The 21,251-nt window shown below is 34.4% G+C and overlaps 1 protein-coding gene across 2 annotated transcripts in view; it reads left to right on the forward strand.

The window, feature by feature from the left end:
- LOC129225772 (uncharacterized) overlaps positions 1-19,944 on the forward strand; it is a 90,404-nt gene extending 70,460 nt beyond the window's left edge. For both annotated transcript variants that reach the window (XM_054860278.1, XM_054860279.1), the window contains exon 4: positions 19,734-19,944. In XM_054860278.1, coding sequence (XP_054716253.1) covers positions 19,734-19,884 — 151 coding nt within the window. In that variant the 3' untranslated portion in view covers positions 19,885-19,944. The remainder of the gene's footprint in view (positions 1-19,733) is intronic.
- The last annotated feature ends 1,307 nt before the right edge of the window (positions 19,945-21,251 follow it).

A 21,251-nucleotide genomic window follows, 5' to 3' on the forward strand; every position in this document is an offset into this window, starting at 1 on the left:
GCTGCAAGGAACTATGTCTGTGCTGCATGCATCTGTTCGCTATTGTGATCAGCAAACAGATTTTTTGAATGCGTTTTTTTTTTTTCGATATTCAGGTACATAGTTTGATTTTGTACGATTTGTCTATTGGAGACTTTGTTTTCCTTATTTCTTCAACGTTTCTTTTTGTTCTTATAGTTGAAGATAGTTACTTATCTAAGTAAATAATTCGATTTGTGGTATTATTCAATTGTGATTGTTCTTTATAACGTTTTTATTATAGCATTGTTTATGTGGCGATATACTTTAAATTGCAGGGAAAAAAACACTTCACTCGGCCAGGCAGGATTATGGTAGCGTGGTTGCTTGGTGCGTTAAGCTATGAACTATGTAGTTGAAGGATTATTTTGAGTTTTAAAGCTACTGTTAATATTTGTACGTGTTTTGGCGAATAGCTTTAAATTCCAAAGAGACTTTAACAGGTCTTTTGAAAAGGTGTGTACGCATTTTAGTTGAAGAAAAATGATCATTTCACATCAGAAGGGGGCGGGGGCGTGTTTTTTTTTTTTTGGTTCAACGGACTTCCTTTAACTTCTTAGCACGGGCATCGCCACGCGGGTCCTGGTAGTCTCTAATAAGATTCTTCAGCTTCTCATTCTCTAAGATGCTTCATTTTTTGTTTAATTTTTATTTTAGTCCTCGAAAATATTTTCGAAATTGAAGTTTTAAAAACCCTTATAGTCGAAGTTCCGTGGTGTGGTGAGAGAGGGGGGCGTGGAACTAAGTCAAAGAATTTTTCAAAATTGAAGTAAAAAACTATTTTTTAGTAAAGATAAGGGAAAGATCAGGTTTGGGTTCCCTGTTTTTCGAAATAGAAGTTGAGTTTATGCTATCTTCGATGATTTTAAAGTGGATCGTCGCTCCACTCCACTCGGAAGCTCTTCGAAACTGAAGTTTTAATTTCTGAATTTTAGACTAAGTTTAGTGAATGGTGACGTATTCGCGTCTAGTGGTAGGTGAGGGGAACCCTGGAGTGTGGTGTAAAAGAACAGGGAAGATGCGAAGGATGGTTCTGGAAATCTTTTGACACTGAAGCGAAAGTTTAGGTCATGTTTGGTAAGAGGAAGGAGAAGGTGCTTCCTCCTAAATTGTTTTTGAAACTGCAGTCAAATTTAGGCTGTATTTGAAAAAGGACGGGGGAGGGGATTAGCGGGAAAGGTGTTGAAATTTAACCTTCAAAACGCAATTTTAGGCTATCTTTGGTGACGTTAAGTGGCAAAGAGCGGTTAGAGATCTCCATCCAACATTTCTCGAAATTGAAATCTAAAAAAGCACAACTTCAGAACATCTTTGGTAGGGAAAGTTCGGCGGGACGTTAGATAAAGGATTAGGTGGTGGTTCGGGGACCCTCACTAGGAGATATTTTGATATTCATGTTCTTCAGACGCACTTTAAGCTACCTTTATTTACGTTAGGAGAAGGGTTAGAAGTCGGGTGGTCAAAGACATTTTGTAATGATGATGGTTTAAAAACGCAATTTCAAGCTTAAAAGGGAAACGTAGAAAGGTGCTTGCAGGGCCGCGCCGTCCCTATGTGCAAGGTCGTGCGACGCAGGACGGCGCTAGAGTCAAAAAGGTGCCGGGCTGTACCAATCAAAAATGCTCCAAATGAGGGGAAAAATCTACAACCAAAAAAGTAAAATCGAACTTTTCATTATACCTATAAAAGTAGCGGTGATGTTATACTCCTCATTGAAACAAGCAATCCTCCTTGCTGCCTATCTATAAGGAAAAATTATTGCCTTGTTGTGTTTGAATATGCTATTCAAAAACGCTCTCTTTTACACTGAAAACACATGATGCTAGTTAATTAGCATTTTTCTTCATATATGGAGCCATGCTCGGTATGCCTATAATTTCACAAGGCTGAGCATACGAAGCAGCGCAACAAATTTGCTATTCCCTATTTTGGTTCTTGCGGTGAATATTTTATATTATAATTCGTGCAATATGTCTTTTTGCTATTTTTAACTATTGTTCGTGGTAATTTCACTGCATCATGTTACCATACATTAAAAAATACGGTAAGCACATTTGCATATTATTTACTTGTGCGTAGTATGCATATATATTAGACAATAATTTAGATTAACTTTTTAGTTCTGAAAATTAACTACTTCACCATAATTACTCAATTCCTCTATCCCTTTTTTCTTCAACTATTTGTGTGTTGAATTAAAGAAAGAGCATTGGACAATGTGTTTGTTTTAGATATTAAATTCAATGCCTTTTTACCGATTCATACTTTAGAATTATTCGTTTTACCGGCAAGTTTCAGTATCATATTTTAAAGTGGAATATCCTCTACAATATTATCCTTCAATTTAGAAACATAATCAGTATCCTCCTGTTCCGTGGCGAAACTAGAAGGGGGTAGAGGTCCCTGATTGCACCACCCCGTGCCCCCTCTCCTTCAGAATCCTTAGTAGAATGTTTTTCAAAAATATTTACTATTGAAGGACAAAAAAACGCTTGTTTGGAAAACAAAGTGGTTTTATTAAGGAAAAAATAATAATGTTCGGGTAAAACTTTAATTTCCTTAAAAACGAAATCTTTGAGTCAAAAATTGTCCATAGTTTCAGCTAGTTGGTCAACTACTCCCCCTCCGTCCTATTTCTTTTATTTTTTCCTTATTATTTTTCTTTTTTCTAGTTCGCCTGAAAATAAAGTTTCAAAATGCTACTCCCCCGCGAAGGGCAAAAAAAGAAAAAAAAAATTACGAAGCATATAAAATTTCGTTTCCAGATTTTCAATTTCGCGAAATTTCGCGAAAGCCCTCGAATACGAAACATCACATGAAACTCCTTTCGATTCGAAAATCACTTAAAATCGCGTTTTTAGAGCTTCAATTTCGAAAGATTGCCGCTCTAATGTTACCAAATTTGATCTTACAATCACGCTTTTAAGACTTAAATTTCAGAAAATATTCGGGCGAGGGCCTCCGGTCCGAACCTCCTTCCTTAAATATCATCAAAAGCTAGGTTTTTCAAACATGATTTACAAAAAATTTAAGTTTGAATAGCCTCTGAAATACTTCCTCTAATATCATAGTATACTGCTTAGGTTTTTAGGACTTTAAGTTTGAAACATTTACCAGGAGGGAGCTCCAAAATTTCCTTGCAAAAATCTTCAAAGTTGTCTATAATTGCGTTTTTGGAAGTTCAAATTCGAAAAATTGGAGGGGAGAAAGGGAATTGATTTCTATCTATTTCTCAAAAAACAAAAACAAAAAAAAAACAAAAAAAAAACGATCGAGTATAATCCCAGAGTTTCATCTCTTATTCTAACGTCAATAAATATAGCCTAAAATCAGGTTTTAAAGCTTCAACTTCTATAAATTTCTGCGGAGCCCCTTGTACCTTTTCCCCCATAACACCAAGAGAGACCGTCTAAAATTGCGTTTTTCAAACTACAAGTTTCAAGATTTTTCCGGGGAGAACCCCCGGACCCCTCTTATTAAAAGAGATATTTTTTCAATTTCTGCCCCCTTAAACCTTTTTTCTAGTTGTGCCACTGCTCCTGTTGTCATGTTTTGTCAGGCATAAAAGTTTTATTAATTGTTCATCACTTACGGATTATATAGATATTCAAAGTGGCTTTAATTTAGACATCAAAACATTTTATTCTTCCAAAACACATTATTAGAGTATCAGAGGAGCTGCTGTACTTGGAATAGTTTCGAGAAATGAAGTAAAAACGTACACCATGTTGCGAAATTAAATATTAACACTTTTTTTTGTATAAATTAAATGCCAAACGTATTTTTTTTTCTATTTTATATTTGTCTACAAAACCTCCTTCCAGTTGTTAACTATATTTTTCTCGAACGCCAGAGCATAAAGGCGCTCAAAAGACATTTGAACGACGGCGCCGATCAGGCTTGTCGCGGCCCTGCATCTGTTAGGAATTCATAGAACTAAACAACTAATTAAACATTTAATTTGAAATTAGATATTTCGGTCAATCTGATTAAAAAAAAAAAAAAGCCTTCCTCAATAAATGGGCTATTCAACACAAAAATAATTTCTCAATTCGAACCAGTAGTTCCTGAGATTAGCGCGTTCAAACAAACTCTTCAGCTTTATAGTATTAGTTAATTAATCAGAAAAATAAGACAATACTACGTAGTCGAGTCCCGACTTACGCGAGGGATGCGTTCCAAGACTCCTAGCGTAAGTTGAAATTTCGCGTTTTGTAGAGAAATGTTACGTATACATTTTTTTTATAAACACACCAAATTCTTTTAGACAGTGTGAAACACCCCCTTAAACTGCTTTAAAGTATTCCTCAACTACACATTAGTTTCTTACATAAAGAACTGAACTTTTACTGTTTAAAAAAGTACGAGGAATATTATTTGGGCTCTGTAGTCTCCACTGGTACGTTGTCTGAGGTTAAATCAGACGGGCGGTACGTAAATTGTCTTAATGCAAAGACAAATGATTGTCTTTTGCAAATCTTGTGGGACAACCTTTTACGTGATGCGTCGAGAGGAAAGCGTTAGGCGGCCTTTGTAGGTTTTGTTTTCCCCAATACATCAAAAAATGCAACCAGTACTTTTCACATACATTTTATTCGGAAATAAATCATTGAATGTTTCCTTAGAAATAGTCGTGATCTTACCAAAAAATGAAAGTCAATCCATATTATCAGGCACAAATGTATACAAAATAGTCTTCTTGGACACGGTTACAATATTTTCAGATTAATTTGAAATCATCCTCAATGTCCAAAAGCTAAACAAAAACAAATAGTCCACCGTACAGAAAATAAACAATTCAGACAGTGTTGTTAACAGACGATAACACTCTGTTTTGCGGATTTTTTGGCGGTGTTTTTGAGAATGAAGGTATAAAGTGATAGGTTATTTTGTATGTTTTTCAGGCAAGCACATTTTGCAGAAAAAGTTGCTTAGTATAAAAAAACTTTATCAAATGTGTCTGCTCGCTCTTGCCATGGTGATTTAGTGTCATGTCATAGAGTAAAATTGGATAAGTGTAACTTGCCTAAAAAGACGCCCGTCAGCTACATTTTATTTTCTTATATTGACGTCAAATTTCTATTTTCGTAGGCAAAAATGACAGTTAGACAGTAATATTAATGTCTTGTAAAGATTTAAAATTTGCCAAGATTTAAGTTCTAGTTCAAATTTTTAAGACCTAATACTTGCCGTGAATGTTATACATGATATCTCACACTGATGCAGGTACAGAGAGCACGTATTTAAGTTTGTTGCTTTAGACAGAGTAATCCTTAGAGAGCATCAAAATTTTAATTAAAAGGGATACAATCGTCGTGAGAGGTGGGAATGGGTCCACTGACTACATTACAGTCATTATTTTAAGGTATGTAAAACATTAAAAATGGAAGTAGGTGGACGTGAAGTTATTAAACGAACTATTTAAAAACCGTCATTTAAACTGCGTTATAGAGAAAAAAAGTAGGCGTGTGCATTTTGGTCACTATCCGTGTTAGATTTTGTTTTTTAATTATTTGCAGGGGCCGTGAAATTTTTTGAAAAATAAATGTCTTGTTTGTACTTACAATTGTATAATAGATAAATCTTTTGTTTACATTTTACAGAATCTTGTTGCATATTTTGTTCCCCTTATCCACAGCTTAAAAGCAAACGAAATATATTTCACGTTTCGAAACGTAGTTTAAAAATTTAAAACTTAAATGATTCAAATTTTCCTAATCCATAAATTTAATTCAAAACTTTCTCCTAGATATTGTTCTTAGTCCTCCTCCCAGCAGCAAGAAGGGGCATTTGTGAGTCAAACCAACCTTGAGCAAGTAACATAAAGCTATCTATATCGAAAATAGTTATATCTCACATACATTTAAAGCACTTAATCGTCCAATGTGGTTTCACGTGAGATACAAAGTGTTTCACCTTATCCCTATACTGTTTAAGAGGGTTTAAGCTATTATAGTGCAAACAGATATAAAATTATTGCTAGTCGGCGAAGATGCTCCATCAGATGTACTCGAGCGTTAAGGCAACATAAAATTTCAAATGAAGAAATTTGTTTATATAAAAAACGTAGCATTTTGTTTGCAGTTTAAAACAGTTCAAACATAAATTAATATTTATTTGCATTTTTTTCCAAACTTAAAACTCCAACTCTTCCAAAGTGTATGAATTCTGTCGAATTATATTTCCGTGTGGTTTTGCGAGTAAAAAAGTGCACAACCTTTAATTTTAGCACATATTGGCAATCCTAGTATGGTAGCTTATGTGCATAAAAGAAACGTCATGACCATCCCCCTCCCCCTTGACAAACAAATTCCAGATACGCTACTAAGCACAAATATGATTATTTTGCAATTTATTTGCGGAATTAGTATTTTTTACTCTTGTTCTTTGTTAGCCTTCAGCAATTAAACTTAGTTGAACCGAATTAGGTAAAGATCTGACGTAAATCATGGCATAGTATAAATAACATATGCAGATTGGTTTTAAGGACCATCCAACATTAAATTGTAGGAGCTTGTACATGGATAATGAATGAATTAATGATACCGAGCTGGTTTTCATATTTTCTAGGCTGTTCATGTGGGAAATACTGATCTAAAATTTCGTTCTACCTTTACTGCAACGGAAATACCAAAAGAAAGCATACAAAGTAAGTAGAACCGTCGAAGACCGCAATGCATTCCTGCTTTGAAGGATGCTATGCAAAAAACGCTAAACATCAGCACTTCGATTTCGTTCGTTTTTCTTACCAAATATGCTTTACTGTAATTGCGAATAGACACGTTTAGTGGTAACGTCAGGGGTTGCCAGAAACTCGGGGAAGTTTCCAATCATGCCGTTGGTATGCGCGTTGCTAAGGAAGAAACAACATAGGATCTTCGTACGAATAGGGTTAGAGCGATGTTTAATTGATGGTTTCTTGCCAATTAAATGCTTTAAATATTTTTTTTAGTGGTTTCAAGTCGCATATAAGCCACCTGTAGACATCATTTGACGAGTATCGATAGTTTTTACATGTGAATCGGGTTAAAATTCGACAAAACATAGACTTATGTGGAGTACAAGTGTGATTTCTAGAGTTATACACTCTTCTTATTGTTATTTCTTTTTCTTTGGGGGGAGGGGAATAGCTCCGCCATTAGAGAGGGTCTGGAAAGACATTTCCCCCTCCCCCGCTTTCGGAAAATTGCTCTATTTCTATAAATTTGGGCGTATTTTTTTTTCTTTCCATGCAATATATGCATTGACTGTATATGATTTGCAACTCCCCCCCCCCCCCCCCTCCTTTGTTGAAAAATTTGAAATGACGGGACGAGGGAGATATATTTTTTTGAATCTTGTTTAAAGCTTAGTAAGAATTTCATTATAATTATTTTCTTCGGGCGGGATTTTTTTTAAAAATTGTATAAGTTATTTTTTATTTGGGGAAGGAGAATTTTTACTTTTCTCGATTGTGATGCTTGTTTGCATTGAAATTATATTTTTTTTTCGGGTAGGAGGGGGATGTTAGGTTACATTTTCCTTATCCTAATGCGTGTTTGATCAAGATATTTTAATTTAAAAGTTTTTCTTCTGCGAAAACCCACACATAATTTAAGCTAAACTCCAACTGAACTCTATTCCGAATAGGAATAAAAACTAGCTTGAAGAAATCATTATAGTTCCCATTGAAACTAGAAAAAAACTAATATGTATATCCTCGCCCCCCAAAGAGCAATTACTTAAAATTTCGCCCAGCAAGAAGAAATATCCCCTCCTCCCGAAGAAAAAAAGAATTTAATTGAGCTATGCATTGCAAATAGTAGAACAAACTGAAATTTTTAATATATATTTATGTATATTGATATAAAAATATGTATAACAAGATAACAAGTAGAGTAAATTAAAAATCTTCCGCCTCAGAATACAAAAAAAAAAAAAAAAAAAAAAAAGAAAGAAAGAAAGAAAGAAAGAAAAAAAAAAGAAAAGAAAAAAATAGATTAAAATACTCGTGACAATTCGAAGAAAACACGCAATTCTGACTTTCACCCAAAGAGCCCGAAGGAATGAAGTTTTATTAAAATATGCATTAATTACTGGAACAAATGGAAAAAAATCCTCCCCCCCCCCCCCTCTAGGTATCAGACTAGGCTGACATGGCCTCTCGTCTTCTAAAGAAAAGAATGCATACAATTCAATTAAAACTACGACTCCTCTTCCTCAAAAAAAAAAAAAAAAGAAAGAAAGAAAGAAATTTTGCCCTAAACTTTAAAAGAAAAATCTCTCCCCCCCCCCCCCAAGCATGATATTTCAAATTTTCTAGAAGGGTACGTGCAAAAGGCAAATAGTCAATGTATGTTGCGCCGAAAAACAGCAAAAATTACGCCAAATTTATAAAAATACAGTTATTTTCCAAAAGCATGAGAGGGGCAATGCCTCTCCTGATTCTCTCAAATGGCAGACCTGCCCCCGTCCCCCCAAAGAACAAAAAAAAAAAAAACAATAAGAAGAGTGTATAACTCTAGAAAAAACACTTGTATTCCACATAAGTTTGTTTTGCCGAATTTTAATCCGTTTCACATGTAAAAACTATCGATACTAGTCAAATGATGTCTATGGGTGCTTATATGTAACTTGAAACCACTAAAAAAATTATTTAAAGCATTTAATTGGCAAGAAACCATCAATTAAACATCGCTCTAACCCTATTCGTACGAAGATCATATGTTGTTTCTTCCTTAGCAACGCGCATAGCAACGGCATGATTGGAAACTTCCCCGTATTTCTGGGAACCCCTGACGTCTCACTAAATGTGTCTATTGGCATAAACGGCCAATGTTGAGAATAACCTTTAGTTTTGATTGCATTTAAAATATTTCCTGGTGGTTATAAGTTGCAAATCATTTTTATTAGCTTGGAATCAAAGTTCCTAAATTTAACGATAAAAAGTTAATCTTTGAAGAAACTTCATCTAGGGCAGTTTATTACGGGCTTTTCATTAAAACCAAATTAATAACTATACACAAATTCGTTCGTGTAGAAAAGAGCTTAAAAAATTGTATGACTCAAGATATGAAATTAGACCATTTTGGGTCTTTTTAAAATTTCAAATACCTGCCTATATAAACTCCTGAGCAACAATTTACCTTTGTGCTAAATTTGGAAGAAATCCGACGAAAACTGGATTTGTAGAAGGAACATACACTCCCACACACCCACAAACATACATGTTCTTTGATAGCATGGAGCGACTTCTATTTAATCGAATCAGGTTATTGGTTATAGTTGAACTGAATTACTTAAAGATTCGACGTAAATCGAGGAATAGTATACAAAAAATTTACACATTGCAAATTGATTTCGTAAGGATAATATGAATGAAATAGATGTGGTTTTAATAAAAGTATTTTAATGCTGAAACAGTCGAAGATATTACGTCAATCTTGAATGTAATGTTAATACCTTACTAATGTTTGTATTTTCTTTTGCTATTAACGTGGAAAACAGTGATAAAAAATTACACGCAACCCTAACAATCGTGGATTTTTTAATTAAACAGTATTAAAAATTTCAATTCAACGGTAGCGTTCAAATTAAGTCGAACCACGGGTAGCATCGATGGATCCCTGGGGATACGAAACGATGTAAAGCATTATCCCGTATATCTACGGCTCTCTTACCACATGCGTTTCGCTTGCCGCTAAACGACATTGCCGGCAGTTGTTTTTGATACTTTTTGTGTTGATTGTGTTAAAAATATTTCCTGGTGGTTATAAGTTGCAAATAATTTTTATTAGCTTGGAATCAAAGTTCCTAAATTTAACGATAGTAGTTAATCTTTGAAGAAACTTCATCTAGGGCAGTTTTTTACGGGCTTTTCATTTAGACTAAATTCATAACTATACAAAAATTTGTTCGTGTCGAAAAGAGCAATTTATCATTAAAAATATGAACTTGAACCTCCTCGGATCTTTTTGAAATTCCAAAAACCCGCTTATATGAATTCCTGAGTAACAATTTACCTCTGTGCCAAATTTGGAAGAAATCCGACGAAAACTGTGGATTTGTATAAGGAACATACACATATACCCACAAACATACATCCATTTTTATATATATATAGATAAAATACAGTTGCACAAAATGAATAATCAATGGGGGGGGGGAAAGACATAAAATAGAACAGCACGGCACGCAATAGTAAGTAGTAATAATAAAATGCTGCACTCAGTGGCGCACACAGAAATTTTGCAAGGGGAGGGTCCAAATAGAACGCCTTATTCTCATCGTACTTCAATACGTTATCAAACATATTGACTTGATTTTATCGATTCCCGAGAACAAAATAAATAACGATAAAACCAAATAATTTACACTTTTACTTTTTTCATATTTAAAAAATGGATTCTAAGTCATAGAATCTCATTTTAATCTGTAATTACAAAACTAAAAACATGGTTATTACAGTGTATTCATTTATAATCACCATTCTGTTTCTCATATGAAATTCGTTATAGGAAAAGTGCACAATATTTTTAAAAATCTTTTAGCATGATGATTTTATTTTTTCTCTTCTTAGATCTTAAATTATTGTTACCTATGTTTGAAATTAATCTATGCACAAAATTCATAGAATCGTAATCAATCGGGGGAAAAAGCAAGACCTATGGGAGGGGTCCGACCCCCTGGACCCCTCCCTTGTGTGCGCCACTGGCTGCACTATAACATTGTACAATAGACACAGTAATAATATTCATGAGTTGAAAAATAAAGGTAATGATGATTTATGCTCCTTTCTTTTTCAATAAATTTTTAAATACGGTTGCTTCGCCTTGTCTTTTATAACGTTTCCATTTTATGACAACAGCCTCTGTTCCTGAACCCTTTAATCCACAGTACAAGAGCAGCTTCCATTTTCATAATACATATTTACTTTGCTTAGACACTACTCTGCAATTCAATACTGAAACTAAGTTCTGAAATCTAAGTTCTAAGTTCTGTTGTTTTGACTTTTAATTGTACTTATGAAAGATTCACTCATATTTATTTTCGTGCTACCGTTGGCGTTTTGTAGTCGTTCAAGCATATGGAGAATCTTAACCCCCCTTTTTTTTGGCAGGAACTTTCTTTTTCTTCCTATCTTCAAACTTTGGATGAAACACCGCACGAAGGTGTCATTCTATTTCATCAACTTTAATAATTAGAATGGAAAAAAAAAAAGAAAGATGCTGAGTGCATGGTTATTTGATGCACTAACAACGCGATACGTAGAGTAGTTTGGTGAGAGAACTTTCGCTGCCGTCAGTGATGCTAAAGGGATGTAATAACATTCGCGAAATCAATACTTAGTAGCCAATAAGGAAGCCAATACCCGATACTTCCTTCTAAAAAAAAATCCTGTTGTCAACGAGGAATTCGCGTTAGCTCTAAAATTCTTTACTCGAATTCGAATATAAAGTCCAATATTTTTTCAGATCATTCCTATGTCATTCTAAATATAACGCATTGGTTTTTTTCAAAATATAAACGGATTTTCTTTTTGAAATGGGTCAGAAAACGAAGAGACAGAGAAATAACACGCCACAAAAGTCATCGTACACTCAAATATTTTCGAATTAATTCATGATTAAAATTATAATATGCCGTTTATTAATATTTTTGCATTGTGTTGACCCTTATAAGTCATTTGGCTTTAATTTTTTGTTTATTTATTCTTCAATATTGTGCTTATTACTGTAAAATGGCTGGTATTCGTGAAAAACCGCAAACTCCATTCAAAATTTGAATTTTTTTCTCACAGTAGTGGTAAATTGGTTTGAAATGTCTCTAAATTAGTTAATTTATTTGTTTGTATAGTAAAGTGCTTGATAAAATGCTTTAAAGAAAGGGATCAGACCGAAAACAAGGTAAGAAAAGGTCAACCGGCGAAGTTGACAAAAAGTGATCGTAGATTTGAAGTTAAAAAATTCATGAAAAATACACATTTGAGTACTGTAAAAGTTTCTGCAGAGTTAAATGAAACATTTTACATTTAATTTTCACCTAAAATTGTTCGTCTAGTTCTTTGATTAGCTGGATTAAATGGGACCACTTCCCGCAGAAATTTTCTTGGTCGTGCGAAAAACAGAAAGCTTACGCTTTTCGTCCCAAAATCAATGATAAATAAGCTAAAAACAGTTTAGAATCGTGTCTTACTTACAGATAAAAATTAATTCAACATTTTTGGTTAAATTGTTGTATAACTGTAAGTAGAAGAAAAAATTAGGAACTTAATCTTAAGAACTTAGTTGGATCAGTTAATCAGGACGGTGAAGGTGTTTTAGTGTGAGTGTGCATATCAGCATCAGGACTTGGTAGTTTGTAAATTTTTGATGAAATAATTAATCATGATGTTCCTTTAAATATTTTAAAAACCAATTTTGAACTCTTAGCCAAAAATTTGGTTATTGGAAACAACTTTGTTTTTTTATCAAGATAACGATAAGAAGAACACGGTTTAAAACGTTTGTGTCTAGTGCCTCAAAAATTGTCCTAAAGTTTAGAAAATACCCCCTCAATCTCCAGATTGTAACTTAATGTAACGTATTTAGAGACATCTGGCGGCTAGATTACGAAAATAGGGCTTTAAAACGAAAATAGAACTAGAAATAGTAATACTCGAAGTGTGGTAGAACACTTACTCATAAATTACGCTAAAAAAAGAAAGAAAAAGAATGAAATCTATTCCCAGACGTTTAAAAGGTGTTATGAATACTGTATGATATTCTACTAATTAATAACTTAATCAAAAGTTAGAGTATTCAATAATATATAGATATTTTATAAAGTGTACGAAGACTTTTGTGAGATAAAATTTCCGGCACTTTTCGGTTTTTCATTTAAAAAAAATTAAGTTTTAATATCTTTTAAAAACTTTTCATGCAGTTTTGTTAAAAATCGATCATGGATCTCATAATTAAATACCTATTTCGAAATATTAATTCTAACCAATGATTTGGGGCCTATTTCGTTGAAAGTCGTAGGTGTACGAAGACTTTTGGGAGCCACTGTATGTAAAAATAATTCCGCGACTCTATTGTTTATCGCAAAACTTGCCTAACAATCACGCTATCATAATCGATCCGTCTAACGAAAAAAAAACATCCCGTGGAACATTCAGAAATCATCGTCAGGAAAAAAAAAGAAAGAAAGAAAGAAAATGTCGTACATTTCACTCGGATAAAAACAAATCAAAAGTTTCTTTTCTTTCAAAACAAATCGCAAAATAATGACTTACACTAACGGTTGCCTTAAAATAATAAACCTAGACTGAACCTGCTCAGCGCCGAACACGCCAAGCGACCACGTTACCGGAACCCGGCCCTTTGGAGAGTGAAGCGGATGTTTTTTCTTTGCAATAATAAATGTTTCGCCAAACAAACAAAAAGGTGTAAAATCACATTAACAGTAGCTTTCAAATCTTTATATATTAAGAGCTGCGTTGCCCGGCTTTGCCCGGTCCACCGTGAGAATAAAAATTGTGTCAAGTGATATTCAACAACCAGGCTTAAATAAAAGAAAGAAAAAAAAAAAAAAACAGCATGCAAAACTACCCTTCTAAACAATGATAACAGATATTAAAATACTTTTAAGAAATTAAAATGCGAAAGATGGATTTTAAAAGCGTAACCATGGAAACACAAAATAAAATAAGTTTAAGAAATAGAAAAAAGATGGAAAGAATTAATGGATTCAAAAAGCGTAACCATGGAAACGCGAAAATAAAATTATTGACATACAGGGGTCTAAAAATGTCATTTTTTGTCATTTTTCTGATCTTTGAAGGGCTGTAACCAATAAAGGGTTAAGCAAACACACAGCAACAGTTACATATTCTTATTAGCATGGTTCCAGTGATTAGTTTTTGCCGTATTTCATTTTGTGTTTCCGTCCCCTACGCGAATTATCCCCCTTTAAAATGAGTAAAAATTTTACATTTGACCTTGAATTTTAATCTGTTGCCATTATTTTAATTATTAAGTTACACTCATGTAACTCAGCATGTAAGACTATCATCTTATGCACTCAGGGCCGATCCTAGCAGGTGGGGTGTGCACCGCACAAGGGCGGCCAAAGCAAGGGGCGGCCGCAGGCCGCATCATATAATTCTTTTAATCAAGCAAAATTCTTCAAGACTTTCTCACAAGATAACTTAGAATAAGTCAAATAAGTATGCTGAATTTTAAATGTTCAATTATCAAAGTAAGTGCCGATTTCCCGACAGCATAGCATAGTTTAAGAAAAATAGATTTTTAGGGAACATTGTATTGATTTATTGTTCATTAATATCTACTCTTTACACACATGCTTCATTTGGTTGCAAAATTTGTGTCAGAACCGGTAATCAGGCATGGATACAGGGGATTGGAGATGAGGGAAATGGTTCCCTCCTGAAGCAAGAAAGGGTGCCTTCTAAAAGGAGCACTCAGGGCCCTGGGCGGCCACTAGTGTTTACCCCCCAAGCTTTTATAGACCTAAACAATGAAGATATATTTTATATATTATATTTAAAAAAAGCCATACTTATTAGATACTGTCGCATCCATTTCAAACAAGAAATTATTTTCCAACAATCGCGGATGCGTGGAGGGACAGTGGAAAATTGCGACTCCCCTGAGAGTCAAACATATGCATAACAAAAACTCTGGAGGAGAATTGCCTGGCTTATGTAACTTTTTACGGCGCTAGGGCATATACCCATCAATCGTCGATGTGAGATGGACAAAAGGGTCTATAGTTGTGTTTTTCAGATATTAATATCGAAAAATATCCGAAAGATTCGCTGAAGCTTCCCAGTTCTGTTAACGTCACCAAAGATAGCATAAAATTGGGCTTTTAGAAATATCCACTTGGGGGCCCCGAAACCCTTCCTTCCAAAAATAGCCTAAAATGGAATTTAGCTCTGAAAAATATTTCGGTTCGGAATATTTTCACGTTTTTCCTATCGTTTTCAAATACAGCCAAAAATGGGTTTTTGAAACAATAGTACCGAGAAATTACCGAAGGAAAGCCGCCAGATCCCCTACCGTCACCAAAGACAGCCTAAATTTGCGTTTTAAACTTTAATTTCAAAAACTTTCGATAGGAGATGATTGAATCTCCCTCCCTCTAGCGACGTCAACAAAGATAACCCAAAACTGCTTGTTTAAAACTTCAGTTTCGAAAAATTTTCGGAAAGAGCACCTATCTTTCCTAAGCAGCGATCACAAAAAATAGCTTCGAATTGATTTCAATTTTGAAAGAATTTTAGGAGAGAACTCCAGCATTACTTTTCCCCTGAAGTCTCGAAAAAATTCCTAAAATTGCGATTTTTGACGTCAATTTCGAAAATTTCTCCATGCACCTTGAATATACCCGACTCTTTTCTCTCCTTGCAACCAAACACAACCTAAGATCACTAAAACAATTTTTCGTACGCCAATTTCGATAATTTTCTGGGAGTAATCCCCCCTCCCATGATTCCTCCTCCTCCGTGCTTTCTCACCGAAGACATACTATAAAATGCGTTTTTACGACTAGTAAATTTTGGTATCTATTACTTTCTTCAAAGATATAAATTGTACCTAAGGAGTTTCTTACTATAAAACTTTTCTTCCTTTTTATAAGTTCATAATTCTGTTTTTTTTTTTTTTTTTTCTTTTTTAAATTAGAACTTGATATAGAAATTTGAAGAAATAGTATTTATATGGACGTCAAAGATTAGTCAAAATATGCAAATTACTCATGAGGGGCGGCACATTAGCTCTTTGCACACGGGCGGCCGACACCCTAGGATCGGCCCTGTATGCACTTTAACATCAAAGCGTAAAATTACTTGCCATAAATGTTATTCAAATAGATTTTGGCCAAAATGCAAAGGTCTAAAAGTCCCATTTTTGACTGCGAAAATCATTTTTGATGACCGCCTAAAAAATCAATGGTTAAGGCTAGAGAAAAAATAAAAGTGGTTTTAAACATCATTCATATGCATCTTTTTCTGATATGAGTTTCAAAAAAATTAAAAATGGTCGAGCGTACTCATCCGTTGAATCTGTATGGAATGACCCAATATTGAGTATACAGGGAAAATTTTTATATTATTTCACTTGATTTACATTTTAATCATTCTGAACTAGTCTTTCAGGATATTTATCGCAGAAAGGGCATAAGTCCAAATTAAAATATATATATATGTTACGGCCAAAGCCCGAAGTTCGACCAGTTCGCGAATTGGCCAGCCATTTCGCGTAATGGCCAAGAGGTTTGGCCAAAGCCCGAAACACTTGCAATTACTATTGTATTTTCTACTTTGGCTGGTCATTTCGCGAACTGGCCGGGAATCCTTGGCCAAAGCCCGAAATGATAATGGCAGATCGTAGATTGACTGGTAGACGGTACATGTGTCACTTCCGGTATGACAGCGCTGCTAGTGAGAGAGACAGAGATTCCTCTACTTCTCCCCCGAATGGTTGCAAGACCTTCTGGGTTTAGGTGGGAGATGTGGAGTGACTAACGTTTATTTTAAAGCTTGAAAACTCCCAACACCAACGAAGATTATGTAATTTTGCTGTTTTTGGAACTTAAATATTGAAAATATATATATGAAGAAGGTCCTGTATCTCGCTCAAAGAAGGGGCGATCATCCCTCCCTTGTATCCGTCCTTGAGGAGGGATAAATGTTTATGCAATTCGAAATGTCATGCACTGGAGAAAAAAATGTGTAAGATTACCATTATAAATGGGTGTAACGTTCACGAATTCTGGAGTGTGTAGTATCTCTGTTTAAAAAACTCAAATTGTTTGAGGAACCTTGCACTATGTTTCGTGTAAGTCCCACCTGCAGTCAGTAGAATTTAAAGTGTATGCGTAAAGATCAATATCGGCACAGAGCTGGTAAATATAAAATCTTATGAGCGAAATGAAAACGGATCTTTGTGGCCGAGCAGTTCTCTTGCTTTGCGACATGTCTGTAAGACTCCCGTTGTGAGTTCAGACCCCACCCGGTGTCCTGGGTATTCCTCTAATAGTGCAATAAAAACGTCTTGTTTGTAATTGGTGTATATTGATTGTGGAAAAAAAATGAACTTGATAAATATTGAATAAACGAATGATTGAAAGCAAAAGTTGCAAAGAAGACAAAAAACAAGGGGTTTCTAGCATGATTTTTTAAAAACACTGTTATAACGAAATTTCAAGTATTTTCACCTACTAATTTACTTTTGTACTTTCAATTTAAAACGTGTAGAAAAAATATTAATTGATCATTTAATGTACCTACCTGGTTAATTTAAACCATCAAATAGTTAACTTGAAGTACAAGTCCACTTACAATTGAAAATGAGAACCAGTTCAAGAAAATCAAATGAAAACTTAAATTTTGCTATTGTGTAACCTTTCAAATAATTTATCTGTAAGCATATAGAACATTATGGTCTAACCTTACGTACAAATGAGTGAGACGCTACGCTATAGTTATATTACCATGGCGTAACCTTCCACAAGCGATGTGGAACTTTGCACCAGTTATATCAGTTAAGTTACTCCAGAGCAGTAGATGCAGCTATGCTTCCACCAAATTTAAGGAGTAAGGTTGGTTACACAATTCTTTTTTATAATGTGGAAGTTCACAACTTGTAGTAATAAGTGATGGGCTTTATTGACTCCCATACTACGTAATTGTTTTCCTCATTTGAAATTAGTAAAATGAGCTATTAAAGCAGAATACTTAAAAATCAGTAAAATCTACTCATTTTTGAGTACTTCATGTTTTGATAATAGAAATGTTAATCTAATCCTCACGGTATAATAATAGCCTGAAGATTATATTAACGCCCTTTATTATAATCACGTTGTGTATCACATAATTATAATAATCACGTTGTATATCACATATCATACGTTCACTGAATAATATCTGTTATGGCTTAAATATGAGAATAGAATAAGACGAGATCATATTTTGATGCATTACAAGCTTATTTTTCACACAGAGGTATCACTTATATTTGAGCTTGTTTCTGGACCAAGTGTACTTAAGAAAAAATTGTGCACCGAAGTACTCATTTCAAAATACTTCATTTTTAAAAGTTTATGAAAACAATCTGCTCTTCATTTCTTTCTTCCTACTTTGGCCGATCGTCTCTAGCCACTTCGCGAATTGGCCGGCCAAAGCCCGAAATCAAGAAAATTTCGGGCTTTGGCCGGTAAGTTTTCAGCAATGCTAGCCAATTCGCGAACTGGCCAATTTCGGGTTTTGGCCGTAACATATATAATTAATTTCAGTGACGAAATGAAACGCAATTTAAGGTGAGGTATGATTCCTACTTGTGGCTAGATTAGTCATTAAAAGTTTCGTAGAATTTAGTTCATTTTTGGATGAAATAATCATTTTTTATTGATTCCTGAAAACTTGCATTAGTTGGACTTATGCCCTTTCTGAAATAATCGATTCAATTGTTTATATCTTATTATGTTAATGAAAGACTTTTAGAGATTTTTAATTATTATCTTCGTTAATTAATGTCATTCGAAGACGCAACCTAGTTAAGAACACTCGACCAACTCTCCTTTCAAGCATTATTTTTTTTTTTTCAAAATCGGCCCATCCGTTTAGGTGCTAAAGTGCCACAGACAGATACACAGATACGTCAAACTTATAACTCCCCTTCCTTTGTGTGTCGGAAGTTAAAAAGGGCGGTTCGGGAGCTCGTCAACGAAATCTTTTTAAATTGTAGCTCTAAAAAGAGTTTTAGAAGATTTTTAGTGATGTTAAGGGGAAGAGGGATTCAAAGACTGACTTAACCCCGAAAAATTTCATAGTTTATACTTTTAAAAATGCATATTAGACAATTTTTATAATGTAAAGCAAGGTTCAGGGGCGCTACCCCGGTCCTTTTTTGAAATTGTATCTTTTAAAATGCAATTGTAAATTGTCACCTATATCATACTCTCCTCCGAAATGTTTCAAAATTTTAACTTCCTAGTTTTAAACGATCTTTCGTAATCTTAGGGAAAAGAGAGATTTGGGGCCAATCCCCAGTAATTTTTTGAACATCAAAACACGTTTGTAAGACCATCTTTAGTAACGTTAAGGGGACCGGCAAACTTGCTCAATTAAAGCTCCAAAAACGTAATTTTGGTTGACTTTCAATGATGTTAGGGGAAGGAGTTTTCGGAAGCTCTTCTCCGGAACATTTTCGAAAGTCAAGCACTGGAAACTAAGTTATAGACAGTCTTTAATGGTGCTGGCTGTTGGCGAGAGAGAGAGGGGGGCAGAGAGACATTCACTCAAAAAAATTTGAAGTTAGATTTAAAACGCAGGTTTTAGAATATCTTTGGTGATGTCAGTGGGAAAATAGGTTTGGGGGCGTTTCATCAACGGAAATTGTGGGGGAATCTGCCCCCCACCCCCTTCCCACCGGTTATGTCCTTGCTCAAAAGATAAAATGAAGGAAATACTCTCTCAAAAATTAGGGGTAGTATAGTAGTATATTTACTTTTTCTTTTGAAATTTTTTTAGCACGATCTCTGTCTGCAGAGCAGTTTTGCTTAAAGGTGGTAAAACTGGCCCATTTTGGGGATAAGTCCCAATTTTAGAAAGTTTCCCCTTTCCCCACATTAAAGGTTGGTTTGCTGGAATCAATAAGACTAGTAAATATTATTAAGTGTTCTAATCGTATAATCCTAACTCAGCACTAACTTTTTGTGCTTTTTTACAGGCAACAGGACTGCGCCAGAGACTTTGAAGACTGTTCAAACCGACTTTGTTGCAATGAATGCACACGGTGCTCGTGCAATCGTAATGGGCAACATTGTCGATGCAGCCAAAGGAGCGACCTTGCTGTCTTTCTAGGACTATGCAATGGATGAAAAACAAGGACTGTCGAAAATTATTTTAAAATAAACACTATGTTTTTGTTTCCACCGAAATTTCATCGCTGTTCTTTTTATTTTCTTGAGTTACGGGTTAGTGAATAGTGGAGTATTCAGTCAAAACAATTATTGAAATTTCTAGAATGTTCTTCAAATAAAGAGTTATACGGTTCCTTTGTATACTCCAAGTAACATTTTATCTTGGCACGATATTGTAATGTCACTGGTTAAAGGATGTGGGGCCCGTATGGATTTAGACGTGTAGGGAATTTATTTCTTCACAATATTAGTTAATACTGTTTTTAAATCAAAAGTCAATATTGGAGTTGCCTTGATTCAACACTAATCATATAATTAGTTTGTAGTTAAAAAGGGTGTTTTCTGTAATGCAAGTATTATTTATGAATATCTATGTTATGTATATCAAGACAGTAATTAAGTATTTAATCACTTCACTTTAACAGAGAATAATTTTCAAAACGAATCTATAGTATTGTTCGTGGATGCAGAAACATGTTCACAATGAAAATTACTATTTGCACCAACAATGCTTGAATCTTTTGAAATTGATCTAAAATCACATGTACATTGGTTTTTTAATCAGTAGTTAGCCAAAGTGTTGTGTTAGATGTCTCTGATAATTCTCCTAATCAAACCATATTATCTCATAATCAAATATAGCACAAAGCCAACATTGCTACAATATTGCAAAGAAAGCTAAAGCTAATATTGTTACGATTTTAACCAAAATCAAATAAATATTGAACTAATTTCGCACTACAGTTCTGCTGCACTAGATTTCGCCAATATTGGTCCAATAGCGGATATTCTTTCAACATGGCCAGATTTTTTGAATGTGAGCAATGTTTTTCCAACAATGTCATGGTAAAACGCTGTGGTAAAGGAATCAAATTCTCCAATATTATGAGTTCCGGCCCTTAGAGTCAAACTATAAAGTTATAAATTCTGTTTTAGTTTTTAATTAAAAAAAATTAAAGTTTATTTGTGTGTGCATGATTTTTATACAAATCCAGTTTATGTCGGGTTTTTGCCAAATTTGACAGAAATTCTTTGATGCTCAAGAACTATTATAAGGAGGTTTTCACCTCCCTATAGGGAGGGTGGGGTCCTTAGGCAAAACCAGTTCTATTTGAAACTTTGCCAAACTTGGCGCAGAGGTCCTATAAAGCTCAGGAATTCATAGGGTTTTTTTCTTTTTTTGGCCTCCCTTGTAGGCGAACTCCTCTGGTAGGGGTGGAGAGTTACGCCTTAGGAAGTTTTGCCAGCAAAATCATGAAACTGAATGTTTATACCTATTAATTACAATGACTAGATTGTTTGAATTTTTAAAAATCCAACGAGGT

The sequence above is a fragment of the Uloborus diversus genome, chromosome 7 (genome assembly GCF_026930045.1).
Source record: "Uloborus diversus isolate 005 chromosome 7, Udiv.v.3.1, whole genome shotgun sequence".
In the NCBI taxonomy this organism is placed as follows: Eukaryota; Metazoa; Arthropoda; class Arachnida; order Araneae; family Uloboridae; genus Uloborus; species Uloborus diversus.